Source organism: Lutra lutra, chromosome 4, assembly GCF_902655055.1.
Source record: "Lutra lutra chromosome 4, mLutLut1.2, whole genome shotgun sequence".
NCBI lineage: Eukaryota > Metazoa > Chordata > Mammalia > Carnivora > Mustelidae > Lutra > Lutra lutra.
Window position 1 is genome coordinate 21,625,137 of NC_062281.1, and position 16,378 is coordinate 21,641,514.

The window sequence follows — 16,378 nt, forward strand, 5'->3', positions numbered from 1 at the left end:
TCGTCTTTATTTTCCCTAAGCTCAGGATTCCAGAAGCGTAGCCCTCTCCTCCCAGGTTCCTGAGTACCATCAGCAGCGTGCAGGCCACCTTTGCCATATTTCTATTGAGGACTGTACTACAGAATCACCCCAGAGGTATCAGTGATGCTAATTTTGTCCTTGATTCTATCTCAGACTCGAGTTTACCCTACCCTTGTAGCATAGAGTGGGTAATGCAGCTGATTGGAGATATGCTGTATGGGCTCTGAGTGACCGTGCTCCTCTCGGAGTTGCTTGGCTACAAGGTGGCACTAGGGGAATGCTTTCCATTTGCTCCAACACCATAACAACCAGACTCAGAAGTATATTTTGACTAAGTATGAAGACATCGTGCTAGCCTTTACACAGGGATTTGTTTTCGGAATTCCTCATTCAGCTAAAAAAATGTTATGACTATTGATTTTGTGGTTTATCTGAATGCTTGCAACAGAATAAGCCTACAAGCATTTATTGTGCTTCCCCCACCACAATGGCCCAGTCCCATGTGTGAGTGGAAAGAAAGTACAAGGGTCAGCTCTGAATCTCCAGTGTCCTTTAGAAGGGAATTATTTGCAGATGAGAAATTTGCCAAAGTAAGTCGTACATCCATGTGTTGGAATGCGTGTTGCTATCTGGGCTCAAGTTGTCTGCTTACCCAGCTATCTCTTTGGTAAAGTGAATTTCACAGGGCCAAGCAGCACATCTCCCCTTAGTTGCCCCAGGAAGAGACAAAGCCATCTCAAGCACACAGGGAACAGGGTTGTGCTACACGGAAATCAGCAAAATACATCAAATATGCTTGTCTTAATTAGAGTGTTAAAATACATTTTTTTACATATTCCCTCTTATGTATATAAAACACTGACGATGTACTCCACAATGTCAGAATGAGGATATGGTGGGGGAATTAACTATTTCAGTTCTGCATCTCACAGCTATAGTCTTTGCTCCAGTTCAAAGCATAATTCAAATGTGGCAATGGGTGATTAAAATCAAGTTTAGAAAGATACAGTGTTTGGTTTTTCTTTAAGGTTTTCCCAAGTCACTCTGGCCCGTGGAAATATCCTCTGTCTTTAAATAAGATATTTAAAGATGATATTTCCATCTTCTTTCTCTGAGCTGTTTTATGACCTTCAGTTGGAAATTATGTACTGCTTTAAAATACCTGGATGGGAAGATTAAATTTGCTTAAATGTTTAAAAAAAAAAAAAAAGATAGTGTTTGCATCGCTTCGCATGTAGCCATTCCCAATTAATGTTAATCACAAACATAGTGTATGATTATTGCCTAATATTAAAATACACAAGGCACACCCAATTTGATCTAGATTTCCTCCCAGTTAAAATCATGGGAAAGTGTTAGGATGTTTTTCTTTTCGTGTGTACTCAATAATAAAAGACTATCAGTCTGATCAGTAGAAAGTCTTAAAAATAATAAAACTAACAGCAGCTGATTGTAATTTATCTTTCAGAAAAACAGTTGTTATATTTTCCATTCCAGGAAGGGAAAAAATTGTCAGGGGTGAGCTCTTCTGCACGTTTTGATCACTTGGAATTCATCTTTGTTTTTGCATCAGAGGCTGAAGCAGCTCCAGACCCAGATGTGCAATTGATTTTTGTTCAATTTCAACTCTGGGGAAAATTACACAGAAGTGCGTAATTTTTTTTCCCTGAATGCCCAGATTATGTAAACACACCCATTTCATTTTAATAACAGAACTAGGGACATCCACTGGGAGAGCATCTAATATTTTTTCCCCCTTGAAATCGTATTTTGGGGCAAACCTTGCACAAAGAAGGATTTAGAACCTTTTATAACCCAGGGAATGACATCTTATGAGCCGCATTGCAAACACATATGGCTACATGTAATGGAAACAATGCACCTTTACTTCTTTTCACTTTATACTGCCATGTTGGTCTCTTTGATCATGTATGAAGCCTTGAAATAGAAAACTTGCCTGGCTTGGTTTGCATTTGTGATCACTGACCTCTAAATTAAAGTGATTCAAACTCTAACCCCTTCCCATATGGCTTGAGCATGAGCTGCCTGAGTATGTTGCTTCCAGCCTGATTTTGAGGAGAAATGGTTATGTTCCACTGGCGAGGCAGCCCATGACCCGTGAATGGTCCGGTGACATGACTGGTGAAAATGGGCCCATGTGCCATCTTTCTGGTTTCTTCTCTAAACTGCCCAGATGCTGGAGCTCTTCTTGGACCCACTTTAGACATTTCAAGTTCTGCTGGGGAAAGGGCAACATGTAGAAAGACAGGGAGAGAGAGCCTTTTCCTCAACCCTTTGCCTCTGGTGAGTTCCACAGTGATAAAGCAGAGAGAGAAAATAAGATTAGCTTATCTATGGCTCTCTTGGGTCATCCATTAGACTTGGCAATGTGGCCTTCAGTAACAGCTTAGGCTTAGCCTGCAGGGCTGTATGGGCTCTTGAATAAACAGATACATATATATTTTATGAGATTGAGTATAGGAACTGACATCAGGAGATTTTATGGAGGGCTTAATTACCCTCAGAGGTTTAAAGAATGTTCAATGGGAGATACTTGGTCATTTTTACTTTTAAAAATGACAATTAAAAATAAAAATTGCTTGACACTAGGACCCAAACACAGGCTTGCTTTGAAAGCATTTGTTTGTGTTATCACTGTTGATGTTTTCCCACAATCTGGTCTCTTTCTGGAGTCAACAAATACCATGTTTGCTAACAGAATGAGTGCTAGCAATTAGCAGAGTTCTAGGTGAAGCCGGGTAACTAGCTGCATTGTTTGCTGTGAAAATTCCCAGGGAAAGACCAACCAGGATTGCTTTTACCAGCTCCAGAAAAAATCCCCCAGAGCCTTCTGGAGAAATGCAGCATCATTCAGGAAGGGTACAGACTGTGGAATTAGATAGGCAAGAGTTTGAATCCCAATTCAGTAATTTAATAACCTTAAAATGTGGTCTCAGGTACCTCATCCATAAAATGAGGGTAATAATGACTATTGCACGGAGTCGTTCTAAGGATTAAATAAAGTGAGTATATGAGCATAATACACATAGTGGAAGGAAATCATTTTATTAGGGTTCATCCCTTTTGTTTCCTTAATTCCCTGAGGAGTATCATCTGAGAGTTTATTTCTGCCAATTTGCAGGAGACATACAAATCAAATATAGTACTTTATCCCCTTTGTCCCAGGCTTGCATAAACCTGTCAAAACTACCCAAGGAAATGATTGCACCAGCACCAAAGTGTGGTCTTCCATTTCTAGCAAGATAAACGACCAAATGTTTAGAGAAAACCCTCCCAGTTCGCACTTAAATACACATACACTAGATGATAGATAAATAGGCAGACAGATACAGAGATTGAGAGAACAGTCAATGTCAAGAAACATCCAGAAATCTCTGCTTCACCGGGGTAAGCAAGTCCTACAGCTGCCATCTTGTGGTCTAGGTGTTAGAGCTGTGACCAGTGTGGGAGAGAGCTGGACAGGAGTTAAAGCATCCCTAAGCGGGATGGGAGGTAGAATGTTTACAAAAAGCCAGGACCCCAAAAGAAGACATTCTTGGTAGGTGAATTAGGGGAGGAAAAAAACCCCACACCACCGAAGAGTTGCTGTTCATGACTCCAAGCGATAGAGAGTACCTGTAGTCCATAATTTCTAAACTTGGAGATGAAAAACTTGAAAGAGAGAAAAACTTCAAATACAAAAAACTTCAATAAGAAAGAAAAGTGGTAATAAAAGAAATATTGAAAAGTAGAATTAGATACCACAAAATAAAGTTGTAAAAATGAATCCAGATATTTTAGTAACCGAAAATCAATGCAACTGTATTATCCTTCCCTGTTAAAAGACAATGATTATCGAACTAGATTAAAACACACAAACACACACACACACTCTCACAATCTCACAAAATCCAGCCACATGTTGTTTATAAGAGGCACAGGATGGTTAAAAGTAAAGGTTAGAAAAGGTATTGCAGGCAAACATTAACCTAAAGGAAGCCTTCATTAATATAATAATATCAAACAAAAGCAGTATTAAAGGCAAAAAAATAATACACTAGAGAAAAAGAGGTGAATTTTCTCGAAAGTTAACATTTCTCAGGAAATATGTGTTGAGTTTATAGGTAATGAGTAGTATAGCTTCAAATATTAAAAGTAAATTAACAGAATTACAGTGAAAAATATACAACTCCACATCATAATAGGAGATTTTTACTTAACAGTTTTCAGTAGAATATGGAAAACTAGAATGACACAAACAATAAGCTTAACCTCAAGGACATACATAAAACACTGTTCCAACACTTACGAGTAGAAATTGCTTTGAGGGAGACACAGAAAATTTATAAAAATTTAATCATGTTGTAAGTCATAAAGCATGTCTCAACAAATGGTAAAGAACCCATTTTATCATTAGAATATAAACAAATCAGTTATAAAAAATGAATGGAGACAGGGAAATTTTAAAATCCACTTTTAAATAACCCATGGGTCAAATAATAAATCATAATAGAAACTATGGAAATGATAAGTACTACTTAACAAAATAAATAAGATGAAGCTAAAGTAGTTCTTAACAAGAAATTTATAGCCTTGAATGTTTATATTTTAAAAAATAGGTATCGACTGAAAAATTTAGAGAAAGAGCAGAATAAACCCAAAGATAATGAGGAAAAATTAAGATAACAAAAACTAATGAGGTAGAACACAAAAATAGAGGATCACCAACATCAAAAGTCCATTTTGTGAAAAGAATAATGAATCAATAAGATTGAAAAAAATGAAATTGCACAAATAGCATAAAGGATGTAAAGGCATCTTTAATCACACATGCATATGAAGTTCATTAGATAAGGCAGTTATAAACTAGGCAGATAAATTTGAAAATTTATGTACCATGGACATTATAAAAATACATATTTATTGTCAAAACTAATTTGAGAAGAAAACCGGATGATCCTTTAACCATGAAAGAAATGAAATTGGTAATTTTTTTTTCCTACTGGAAAATACTGGAGCAGAAGGTCTGGCATAGGAGTTATGCCAAATAGTCAATCCAAAATACATAAAGTCCTTTAGACAACAGAAAAAGTGGGAATATTCCCAGACTTACTCTACAAGGCCAATATTAACCTTGGATCCAAAACTTGACAGAGTATGAGAAAATAAAAGTACACACCTTTCAAAAATCTAGAACACTAACAAGTAAAAAGAACATTAGCAAGCCAAATTAAGCAATGGATTTTAAAATGATATACTATAAATTTTGGTTTATCCCTGGAAGCAAGGTTAGTGCATTATTAGAAAATTATTTAATGTAATGTATCATATCAACTAATTAGAGGAGGAAGCCATATGTCATCTCAGTATATACTCAGAAAGAAAATCATTCAGTAAATGATCATTCAGTAAATTTATCCATGATAAAAATTCTTAGCAAACTGGGAGATAAAATGGCACTTTCTTAACCTGATAAAGGATACCCACAAAAAACTTATGGCAAACATCGTATTTGATGGTGAAATGTTTTTTAAAACCCCTTTAAAATCAGGATCAAACTGAGGATGCTAGCTCATGACTTCTATTCCATGTAATTCTGGAAGTCTTAAAGACACATGACCTCGAAAATAACTTTGTATGCGAGGAGACAGGCAACCAGCCTGTTCATAGCAGCTTTGATTTTAATAGCAGAAAGCTGGAAATTACTCAATTATCCTTTGACTTAGAATGGATAAATCAGTTGTGGCATCTTCATACAATGGCCTTCTATACAGCAGGAAAACAAATGGACCGGATCTATGTGTGTCCACATGGATGAATAATATTGAGCAAAAAAGCCAATCTCAGAATATGTGTACAGTATCATTCCACTTATATGAAGTTCACATAAGTTTCATAAGCAGGCAGATTTCAAAGTATGTATGTAATACATACAAAGTAAGTATGTAAACTGTAAAGAAAAATAAGGGAATGATTAACACAAAATTTAAAATCTTAAAATCTTGATTACGTTGGCGGGGAACAGGGTGGAGAGGATCCAGGAAAGGCTTGTGATAATTTTCCATATCTTGAGCTGGTAATAGATGCGTTGTTGATTCCAACAATGAATCATGGCTTCCCAGACTGGTAAGAGAGATGTGATAACTTAACCCCCGCTCCATTTGGCTTCAACTTGGAACACCTGTGACCCCCTCCCCACTTACCCAATAATTATATTCAACTGATGCAGTTACTCATTGGCCTGCTTATAGTATAAATACCTCTTCTTTATCCTTGTTTGTTTTCTGGGTTTTTTGTTTTGTTTTGTTTCACTATGTGTCCTTTCTATAATCCAGGACTTACGTCACTGTTGTTGTCTTTTGGATTATAAACTCAAGTGTCTGATCTAAAGAGAATGACCAACAATGTACGGAGGAGATTGCAAGGAAAGACTATCTTATATCTGTATCGTTTATTTTCCTTTTAATAGCCAAGCTCTAAAAAGTAATAAAATTCAGCACACAGTATGTACTGTGACTCCCTAACCTCTCAAAACAAACAAACAAACAAAAAAAGACCAAATAAAAATGAGGAATGTTTCCATTCGGTGTGCTGCATGTACAATGCAAAAATTGTAATCCAAATAAACATTTAGAAATGAAAGATGAAAACTCAAACAAGACCATTCTACCCTCTGGGAATTCACAATCCAACTATGACATACACATGGATTGAGATAGGAGGAAAGAAAGTGTATGGTAATGATATTGCTGACACTAATGTCTGTTCAGGAAATAGAAATATATAGAAAGAAGAGTCAGCTAGTTCTTGGGCATTGATCAAAGAAAAAACATATATAAAGAGAGGAAGGTCACTTTATTTTATAAAATCCTCCTTCTGACGTTAGGTGGTTACACAGCTGGTCTACCTCCACTGCCCCCAGGGTCCTGGGGTATTTTGGCTAAAGCTATTTGCAGTGCCCATCAATTCAACCAAGGTTAGTGCTGGAGGGGATACGACAGAACAGTCTTGCGAAAAAACTCAAATACATTTAAGAAGTGGAAAAGTCATGGGATTTGGGGAGGTAACCTAGTGATGTTACCAGAAGAGGAAGCAGTGATGACTGCAGAGAACTTTGGAGGACTTTCCCCTCCCCCACTTTTACTAAAGGCAGTTGCTTCCGGAAACTTCCTTTATTGTGCCAGCCACACTAAATATGTCTGCTGGCCCGTGGAATACCATTTTGTGAGCTTTAACAACTCCTATTGCACAGATGGGAGATACCAATTAGAGGTAGTGATTTACCCAAAATCACACAAAGAGCAGAGGTGAGTCTAGGATCCAGAGCTGTTCAACATGGTGGACAAAGTCTGAAACCATGAGGGAGGAAGCATGTGCTATGCAAACAATTTTTGTTAGCTGGAATAAAATGAAAGGAGTATAGAAGTTTTGTAAACAGAGAAGTTTTATATGGGGGTCAATAAAAGAGAACCAAAAACTTGATTGAATAAAACATCTTGCTTCCAGCTCATTGCATCCTTGTCCATATTGATCGGCTGTAATAGAGCATGACAGAGGTATTGATTGACTGAAGCAATTCTCAGGTATTTGGGACCTGAAAGCAGCCATAGACAGTGCTCTACAGAAGCCTACAATTAGGAAAGTGAAGCGAGAAGGGGACTTGGGCATGAAGTGATCTGTATTTATATCAATCTATCAAGTGACATATTTCAACCAGAAGGTGCCTCATTTTCTTCACCTATAAGTTAACAGATAGGCATATGTTGGTGATTGTCTTATAAAGAGCTGTTGATGAAATGCCTACTTAAAGTATGTGCCTGGGTTTTTGCTAATACTAATTTCTAAAACACTGTCAAAAACAATGACAGCAGGGGCACCCGGGTGGCTTAGTCGTTAAGCACCTGCCTTCGGCTCAGCTCATGACTCCAAGGTCCTGGGATTGAGCCCCACATCAGGCTCCCTGCTCGGTGGAAAGCCTGCTTCTCCCTTTCCCACTCCCCCTGCTTGTGTTCCCTCTCTTGCTGTGTCTCTCTCTATCAAATAAATAAATAAAATCTTTAAAACAAACAAAAACCAATGACAGCAGATTGGATACACACCTCTACATTTGTTGTCCACTTAAAAAAAAGAAAATGCAGAAAAACAACAGCAAAGGCAAAGGTTAAGGACATAAATCTATCAAGATCTGGGAAGCAGAAGGGAAGACGGCAGTACACACATTTTGGAGGCCAGAAAGCAGACAGGCCCACGGTCAATGCATTAGCAGACCCAAGCTATTTACAGCTGAGCTAAAATCAAGAAGATTGTTGAAAAGTTAGAGACACAACCAGATCCCCAGACCTCGTCTCCCACTCCTTACACTCAGTTCAGGAGACTGCCATGCTCCCAGCCAAGCTGATGGCTGAAGCTTTATTCCTGAAGAGAATAGAACAGTTTCTGGGAATGGAGTGCACCAGGCACAGATGAGAACAAGGTTCCGGAAGAGACTTCTCTGGGAAGATGAAGTTGACAGAGTACCTAGTATGAGACATGCTAGCAGCATATTTACATAAGTGGGAAAGAGTTTGGGCCTAAGGGAGCCATAAGTTTTTAGAAAACCCAAACACATTAAGAAACAAGATAATTTTACCTCCCGGGAAAAGTAGGCAGGCAGGGAAGGAATTGTGATGCTAGTTTACTCCGGGCTCCGTTTTGGGTAACATCTGAATACTATAATAATGTAAACATTGCATCTTGATTTAATGAAAATGACCATATTGGGGTGAATAGGGGATGGGAAGAACATGTGCCGTAGACTTGCAGGGAGGAAAGAAGTTGACCTCTCTTCATAGTGTGAAATCAGATTTTTTTTTAAGTTGGACATTTTAATTTTTTATTTAAATTTAAGTTTGTTAACATTTACTACATTATTAGTTTGAGGGGTAGAATTTTTTTTTAAGATTTTATTTATTTTTTTGACAGAGATCATAAGTAGACGGAGAGGCAGGCAGAGAGAGAGAGAGAGAGAGGGAAGCAGGCTCCCTGCTGAGCAGAGAGCCCGACGCGGGACTCGATCCCAGGACCCTGAGATCATGACCTGAGCCAAAGGCAGCGGCTTAACCCACTGAGCCACCCAGGCGCCCTGAGGGGTAGAATTTAATGATTCATCGGATTCATATAACACCTTGTGCTCATAACATCACATGCTCTCCTTCATGCCCATCACCCAGTTACCCCATCCCCCCAGCCACCTCCCCTCTAGCAACCCTCAGTTTGTTTCCTAGAGTTAAGAGTCTCTTACAGTGTGCCTCTATCTCTGTTTTTATCTTATTTTATTTTTCTTTCCCTTCCCCTATGAACATCTATTTTGTTTCTTAAATTCTACATATGAGTCAGTCCTTTTTTTTTTTTTTTTTTTTAAAGTAAGCTCCACACCCAGTGCGGGGCTTGATCTCACAACCCTGAGATCAAGAGTCGTATGCTCTACTGACTGAGCCAGCCAGGCACCCCTTAAAGTTGGACACTTTTTGTTTTTAAGTAGCAATGTAAGTACTTGATCTAGAGATATAGGAACTAAATGCCAAAATAATCAGCTGTGGGAGGACGGAAGAGGGTGGAGGGCTATTGTAGGATGTTTCTCATAACAAATCTTGTAGAACAATTCAATTCTTTAAAATTAGGCCTAGAAAACTCGATATAAAATTCACAAAAAAAAAATAAAAATCCATATATTATTTCTTGATTTCAAACCGATTAATAAAAATAAGCTGGACGTATTGCTGAAAAGCCAACTTAGTGTTTGTTCCCACAGCCAGAAGTGAGGAGGAAAGAGAATGATACTCTCTCCATCTTCACGCCTCTCCTAGCAAACCCACTCTGTCCACATGCTGTTCAAGTGATGCCTTGGTGTGGGGCGGATGAAATGATGGACCCTAGCTTAAGGATAATGGGAACCAGATGGCCTCAGCCTTCTCAAAACATCTCATTTCCAACTGCTTTTATTTATCTTCCACTTTTGATTGTATTTCTTTAGGACACTGTTTGGGTCTTACAGATAGTTAAGAATTATTTTCTGAGAATCGTAACATCATTAGACTTGAAACAGTCTCTCTTACCACCTTCCTTCAGAATAAATTGGACATAGGCCTTTTACTTAAAAAGGCTGGGTGGGGAAGGGACCAGTCGCTGCTCACTTTCCCTGGTGTGTCTTACAGTCTTGGATGTGGAGCTGTCTGGCTCTTAACCTTTTCTCAGTCAGGAGGCTTTTAATCTCATTAAAGCGGTGGGCTGGCTCTTGAGAAAAATTCCTGTAGACAGATTTTACATACACTTGCAGAGAATTACAGAGTCCCTGATGCCCATTCATGGGTCACTTAAGTGTTCATGAACTTGTTAGGAGTCTGATCCGTATCACTGGCTATACTAATAGATTCTAAGTAAGTGTTGAATCAAATGAATGGAACCAAAGAGAGGAACTCTAGTTCCAGCTGACTTGTTAGGTGAAAACAAGGACACACAATCAATGCAGTGTTTTATTTTATGTCTTTGATTTTCCTCTTGGAATATGGAAAATTGGTTTTGAATCTCTTTCTCTCCTTGCTCTTTCGGCTCTGTCAGTCCTTGTATCCTTCTCCATTTATCCTGAAGCAGTACAGAAAGAGTGTCTTCCCTACTACCTAGACTCCCGAATTTCTAGCCTCAACTTGTAAAAACTACTCTCAACAGTACGTGTTGCTATTCTAAAATCAATCAAGCTCCATTATGCCCAGTTTGTCCCACATATTCAAGGCTGCCATATGGCCTCAATGGATGTCTGGTGAAAATGTGTTTAATATCTCATAAAACCTACATCAAGATGTCAGATGCCCGTAATTAATGATGAATCCTCTTTGAGACATTGCTTTACCTATTAGCCACCTGGAGCCGTCTTGCTAAGTCCTAATCCATTAGGCAGTTGCAGACATTTTGAAGATGTACAAGTCCTAAGGAGAGTTGAGAATCCTTAGCAAGTTGAGTAGTGATGAGAGCGCTGGGACGACCTGGGCCCCGGATGTTCTCATTAGGAAAATGCCTCATTGCAGTCCATCTCCGCTCCCTCAGGTAATCAGCATTGGAGGGAACGGCAGCCTTACCTGAGCCCTGCCTCGTGCAGGGTAATAAAACTTGCCGTGGCCATGGGAAGAGCGATATAGTAGAGGTCATAGGAAAGTACTTGAATTAACCTTACTCTGTTGCTGGTCCTTCCCATTCTCCAAAAGGCGGTAATGTCTCCGTTGAAGTCCCCACCTTGCAGTGCTGCCAACCCCACAAAATTTCATCATCATCCCCTTCTTCATCAGCTGGTTCTCCAGCCAGGTAAGAAAAGCTGTGGGGAATGTACACTGTCTCATGCTTCGGGTTTGCCCTGGGAAGACTTGGAACGCCAGGCAGACGCCCATGGCACAACCCCAGAGATTCCGGTTGTCACTCCAAATACGTTCAGCTCATTTTCTTCCCCTGGCCTCTGCCTTCACCTGTTTCACCCCTGTGCATAGGGCCACAGTCTGACTTTCATGCTAGTGGTTATCCTAAGCGATCAGCTATGAGTATCCTGAAGACTGTGATGGGTCACCAAGTTGTGCAGAATGTTTGTTTTGTTTTGTTTTGTTTTGTTTTGTTTTGATTTAAATTCAACTAGCCAACACACAGTACATCATTAGTGTCAGATGGTAGTATTCAGCAAGTTGTCAGTTGTGTGTAACAGCCAGTGCTCATTACATCCCATGCCCCCTTGATGGCCACCCCCTTTCCCACCTCCCCTCCAGCAGCCCTCTGTTTCCCATAGTTAGGAGTCTCTCATGGTTTGCCTCCCTCTCTGATTTCTACCCATGTAGTTTTTCCTCCTTTCCCTTATGGGCCTCTGCCCTGGAATGTTTTCTATAATAACAATTTTGTCTTCCCTTCCTGGTTCTAAAAACCAAAAGACAACTCCAGTACCTGATTACTGGTGTCATTACATTAAACCATGAGGACACCTGTTAGGGTGGAACAATCTGTAAAGATGGCCTGAAATCCAGGTGTGAGCATATCCTAAAGGATATTTAGCAGCTCTCAGGAAGGGCAGGGGGCGCAGGAGGTGGCATGAGTGCTGATGTCACCGAGACCCCTCCAAGGGTGGTGAAGGCACCAATGGAATGAAAGCCACCCACCGGGGTGACCACCCCAGCGAGCCACTTGCCTTACGGACAGCGAGTTCACTAGGAGATGGTGTTGATTTTTGTAGGGCATTCTTCAGAAACAGAGGAAGAAATTTGGACTCACCCCGTAAATAAAACTGAAACTTACGTTCAGAGACAACAGATTGCGGCACTATTTCCACTGCCACGGAATCTAGCTTTAGCTTTCACAAAGTAAAGGAAGTCTCAAATTACATGATTAAAACCATCTTCTTGGGGTTTAGGAGAGGAGGGGTCCGTGTGTTTCCATTTCATGCAAGACTTTTAAGGAGTGTTTATGCGTTGGCTGTCAGCGCCTTGACGGAGCATACCCTCTCCTTTCCCACCACCTCTTGGGCTGGGCCAACTGCTCTCCACTTTGCCGCACTGCATCTGGGCGGGACCCGCTACTCAGCATCTCCTAAGCATTTACACGGAAGATCCTTCTGGAATATTCTCACATGTGCTCCTCTTTCTCTTTGCTGGGGTCTTTCTTATAAAGGGCTTCTGCTCTGGCTTCAACATAGAAGTCAACTTCCTCTAAGCTAGCAGCCATTTTCCCCCATCTTTTGGTGGCACTTGGGACAATACTACAACTAAAAAGCCAGCCCTAAGACCTGTGGACTGACCCACTAACAGATTTTTTTTCTGAGCTCCAGGCCTCTGCACCTTGGAACGGAATTCCGTTACTTTGCTTAAACGTGTGTCTGAAGAGTTTCACACTTCCCACAAGCCAACGCTTGAAAACATGTCAGAACATAAAAGCACCTAATATTCCTTCCCTGTTTTGTCCCCACACTTGACAATGAAAGTCTCATCTTTCATACCCTCTGCCATTGTGTCCACACATAAGAATTAAGATGAGCATTTTGAAAGTCAAGCAGAGAGAATCAATTATTATATGGTTTCACTTATTTGTGGAGCATAACAAATAGCATGGAGGACAAGGGGAGTTGGAGAGGAGAAGGGAGTTGAGGGAAATTGGAAGGGGAGGTGAACCATGAGAGACTATGGACTCTGAAAAATGATCTGAGAATTTTGAAGGGGTGGGGGGTGGGAGGTTGGGGGCACCAGGTGGTGGGTATTGTAGAGGGCACGAATTGCATGGAGCACTGGGTGTGGTGCAAAAATAATGAATACTGTTATGCTGAAAAAAAAATAAAAAAAAATTAAAAAAAAAATAAAATAAATAAATGACAGAGAAAAAAAAAAAAAAAAAAGATGTTAGCTACTAAAGCACTGTAACTACTTAAAAGTCATAAAACTGTATTTTGGAATTGTAATAGTCAGGATAAAATATTCCTTGAGAAGAAAAAAAAAAAAAAAAAAAAAAAGATGAGCATTTTGAGTATTTCCTTTTGCAGAATTTCCTGCTGAATATCTTACAGCCTTTCTCCCCAATATCAACTAGAGGAAGTAGGTACATTTTACAAACAGGGAAACTAAGACAAAGCATTTCATCCAGACCAGTTTAAAATTACCAAGAAAGGGGCACCTGGGTGGCTCAGTGGGTTAAAGCCTCTGCCTTCAGCTCAGGTCATGATCCCAGGGTCCTGGGACCAAGCCCCGCATCGGGCTCTCTGCTCGGCAGGGAGCCTGCTTCCCTCTCTCTCTCTCTCTCTCTCTCTGCCTGCCTCTCTGCCTACTTGCAATCTTTGTCTGTCAAATAAATGAATAAAATCTTTAAAAACTAAAAAATAAAATAAAATTACCAAGAAAAATAAGTAGAGAGGGAGTAAAGAAATGAAACAAGAATGGCAGACAGCGACGGTTGTGGAAACGGAGTGGTGATCGCAGTGTGGTTTCAAAATACTATTCTCGCTACTTTTGTATATGTTTGGAAAGGTCTGTAAAGTAAAAGTGTTGGAATTATAAAAATATGACTCCTTAAATTTAACCCTTGGGAGAAAGAGCATCTCTTCTGTATCTACCCTACGGTTAAGATTACTGCCCAGCCCACCCTCTGCACTATGGAAAATGCTTGCAGTAGCTGAGTTCTCTGCTAGAAGTCCATTGAAACCTGGGTCGTGCGTTTCCAATCATTATCATCTGCCTGTGGCCTTCAATTGTTCAGATTTCCTCCCAAGCGTTCCATGGAAGCCTGTGTTATACCCCAGGATAACATAAGGGGATGTCATTTCGAATGCCATGAAATCATCTTTTTTGCACTGTTCCGTTGTGATAATGTGTGTGTTTCCCCGCAGCTTCTCTCCAGTGTGAGCTGCTCCTTTTCCATGTTATTTGTGCTACCACCTCATTCTCTTGTTGTTAACTGAAGAATTGTTCATCTCTAAGTAGGCTTCAGATCTGCATCTGCTTTATGTGGTTCCATCTGCTCTGCATTGTAGTTTCTTTGTAATATATTAGGTGCTGGGAAACATTTAAAGAGACAGTCAAGTGAGCATGGGCCTTGAGCTTTCTCCGTCTCTCTCTCTATCTCTTCTCTCACCTGGTGGAAATCACTTTACCTTTGAAAATTTGTGAACCTGCTTTTTAAAAATTCTTTTTTTCTTTCTCTCTCATTCATTGTAAATTGTTTTTCTCTTTACCTTCTTCCTTAGCATCATCCCTACCCACTCTCTCAGAACTCTCAGAACTAAGTGATTTGGTCTCCTTGGACAGATTGAAATGAAAGTCAAACACTCCACACCAAAGGACTGGCATATAGTGGACTGAAAATCCAAGGTCCCCTTGGGTCTGCGTGTCTCTCTTTCATACTCGGGGAGAGCAGCTCTCAATCAGGAAAAGGCAGCGTCTGATTTCTGGCTTGAGTCAGCACAGTTGGCTTGAAACCCCACCTCTGCAAGTGGCCTTCCCTTGGCTTAGCTGGGTCCCCTGTAGAGCAGCAGGATGGTACCCACTTTCGAGTGTTATCATGAAGATCACCTTCCCGAAGTTTCTAGCACAGAACCCATCATCTATGGCCAAAACTTCAGAAATGGTCAGTAGCTATAATTACTATTAATTCTACAAGTCACTGACAGCATGGGAAAGTGCTAACTATGGACCGTAATAGCTACAAAAAAAAAAAATAATGTGTTTTCTTGGTTGCCAAATTAAGTTGAAACCAATTTTCACATTAACAGCAGGCATTTGCTAACTTAGAAAACACAGCTACCAACGAGGCTCCAAAAGAAGGTCTTTGACGCTGATGCTCATTTAATGTGTCATATTTGCTTTGGGTGAAAACTTTTGCTGAAATGTGAGAGGCTCATTGGATTTATTTTTTTTTCCTTTCTTGTCTACCCAACTGTCATTATGTGTATCCTCAGAGGTGGAAGTCTTCTGACCGAGGCTTGGTTAGGACAGGAGTTTCGTGCTTTGATTTTGTTTTGTGTTTGAGGTTCGTAATGAAGAATTCAGAAGGAGAATTGTTAGATGCTCTAGGGGAAGCAGGGACGTCACCGTCTTTCTGTTTTCTGAAAGTTGTAAATGACAAAGAACAGCAATGCTAATAAGTGGTACTGTGTCTAGTCGAGTTCAAAAATGTAATTCACTACTTCTGAGGAAATCGAAGCCTTTGATGAGAGGAGCTCTTTTGACAAATGAAGAATTCTAAGACTGATGGCAAAAAAATTTTTGGTAACATCTGTATTCGTGCATTTGCATTTTTAGCAAACATTTGTTGAACATCTTCCGTGGGCCAGGTATATTGTTAGATACTGGGATGTTAAAATGAGAAAAATTATTGTAAAAGGAGAGAAGTGGCTTGGTTAAATTCTGTAATTTTAGGAGTGTTTTCAAAAGGAGCTCATTGTGAATGTATGGACTGGGTTTAGATAAAGTCACAGAGGACGGTGCTGTACCCCAGCCATCGTGACAGTGGGGAGCCATGACCGCCCTTTGGTCTCAATGAACAAGGGGAAGAAGTAGTAAAGCCTGGAGCCTGGAGAGAGGCTGGTAGGCGACCCACCACCTCTAGGGCACGCATAGGCCTCATGCAGCGAGCTCTAGGCAATCCAGAATGGCCTGCCCTAGAGGCAGTTGAAGAGGATAAACTCCACCGTTAGTCCCTTAAGTGCCCCCGACCCCCACCCCAGTTGCCAGAGGGGAAGAGAGCACACTTATGCATTTCACAGAGGTCAGCCTCCCCAAGCACAGACCAGAGTGGAGAAGGATCTGGAAAGGGCAGAGGAGAAAAATCAGCACAACGTGACCTCCTTCAAGAGACTCAGTGTAACGGT

At 40.3% G+C, this 16,378-nt stretch overlaps 1 protein-coding gene across 6 annotated transcripts in view; it reads left to right on the forward strand.

Moving 5' to 3' along the window:
- The window catches only part of SAMD12 (sterile alpha motif domain containing 12), a 390,950-nt gene that overhangs the window by 313,420 nt on the left and 61,152 nt on the right, over positions 1-16,378 (forward strand). For 2 of the 6 annotated variants that reach the window (XM_047728620.1, XM_047728611.1), the window contains one exon: positions 21-135. The exons of the other annotated variants lie outside the window; for them this stretch is intronic. In XM_047728620.1, the coding sequence (XP_047584576.1) occupies positions 21-135 (115 nt within the window). The remainder of the gene's footprint in view (positions 1-20; positions 136-16,378) is intronic. 6 annotated transcript variants of the gene reach the window in all.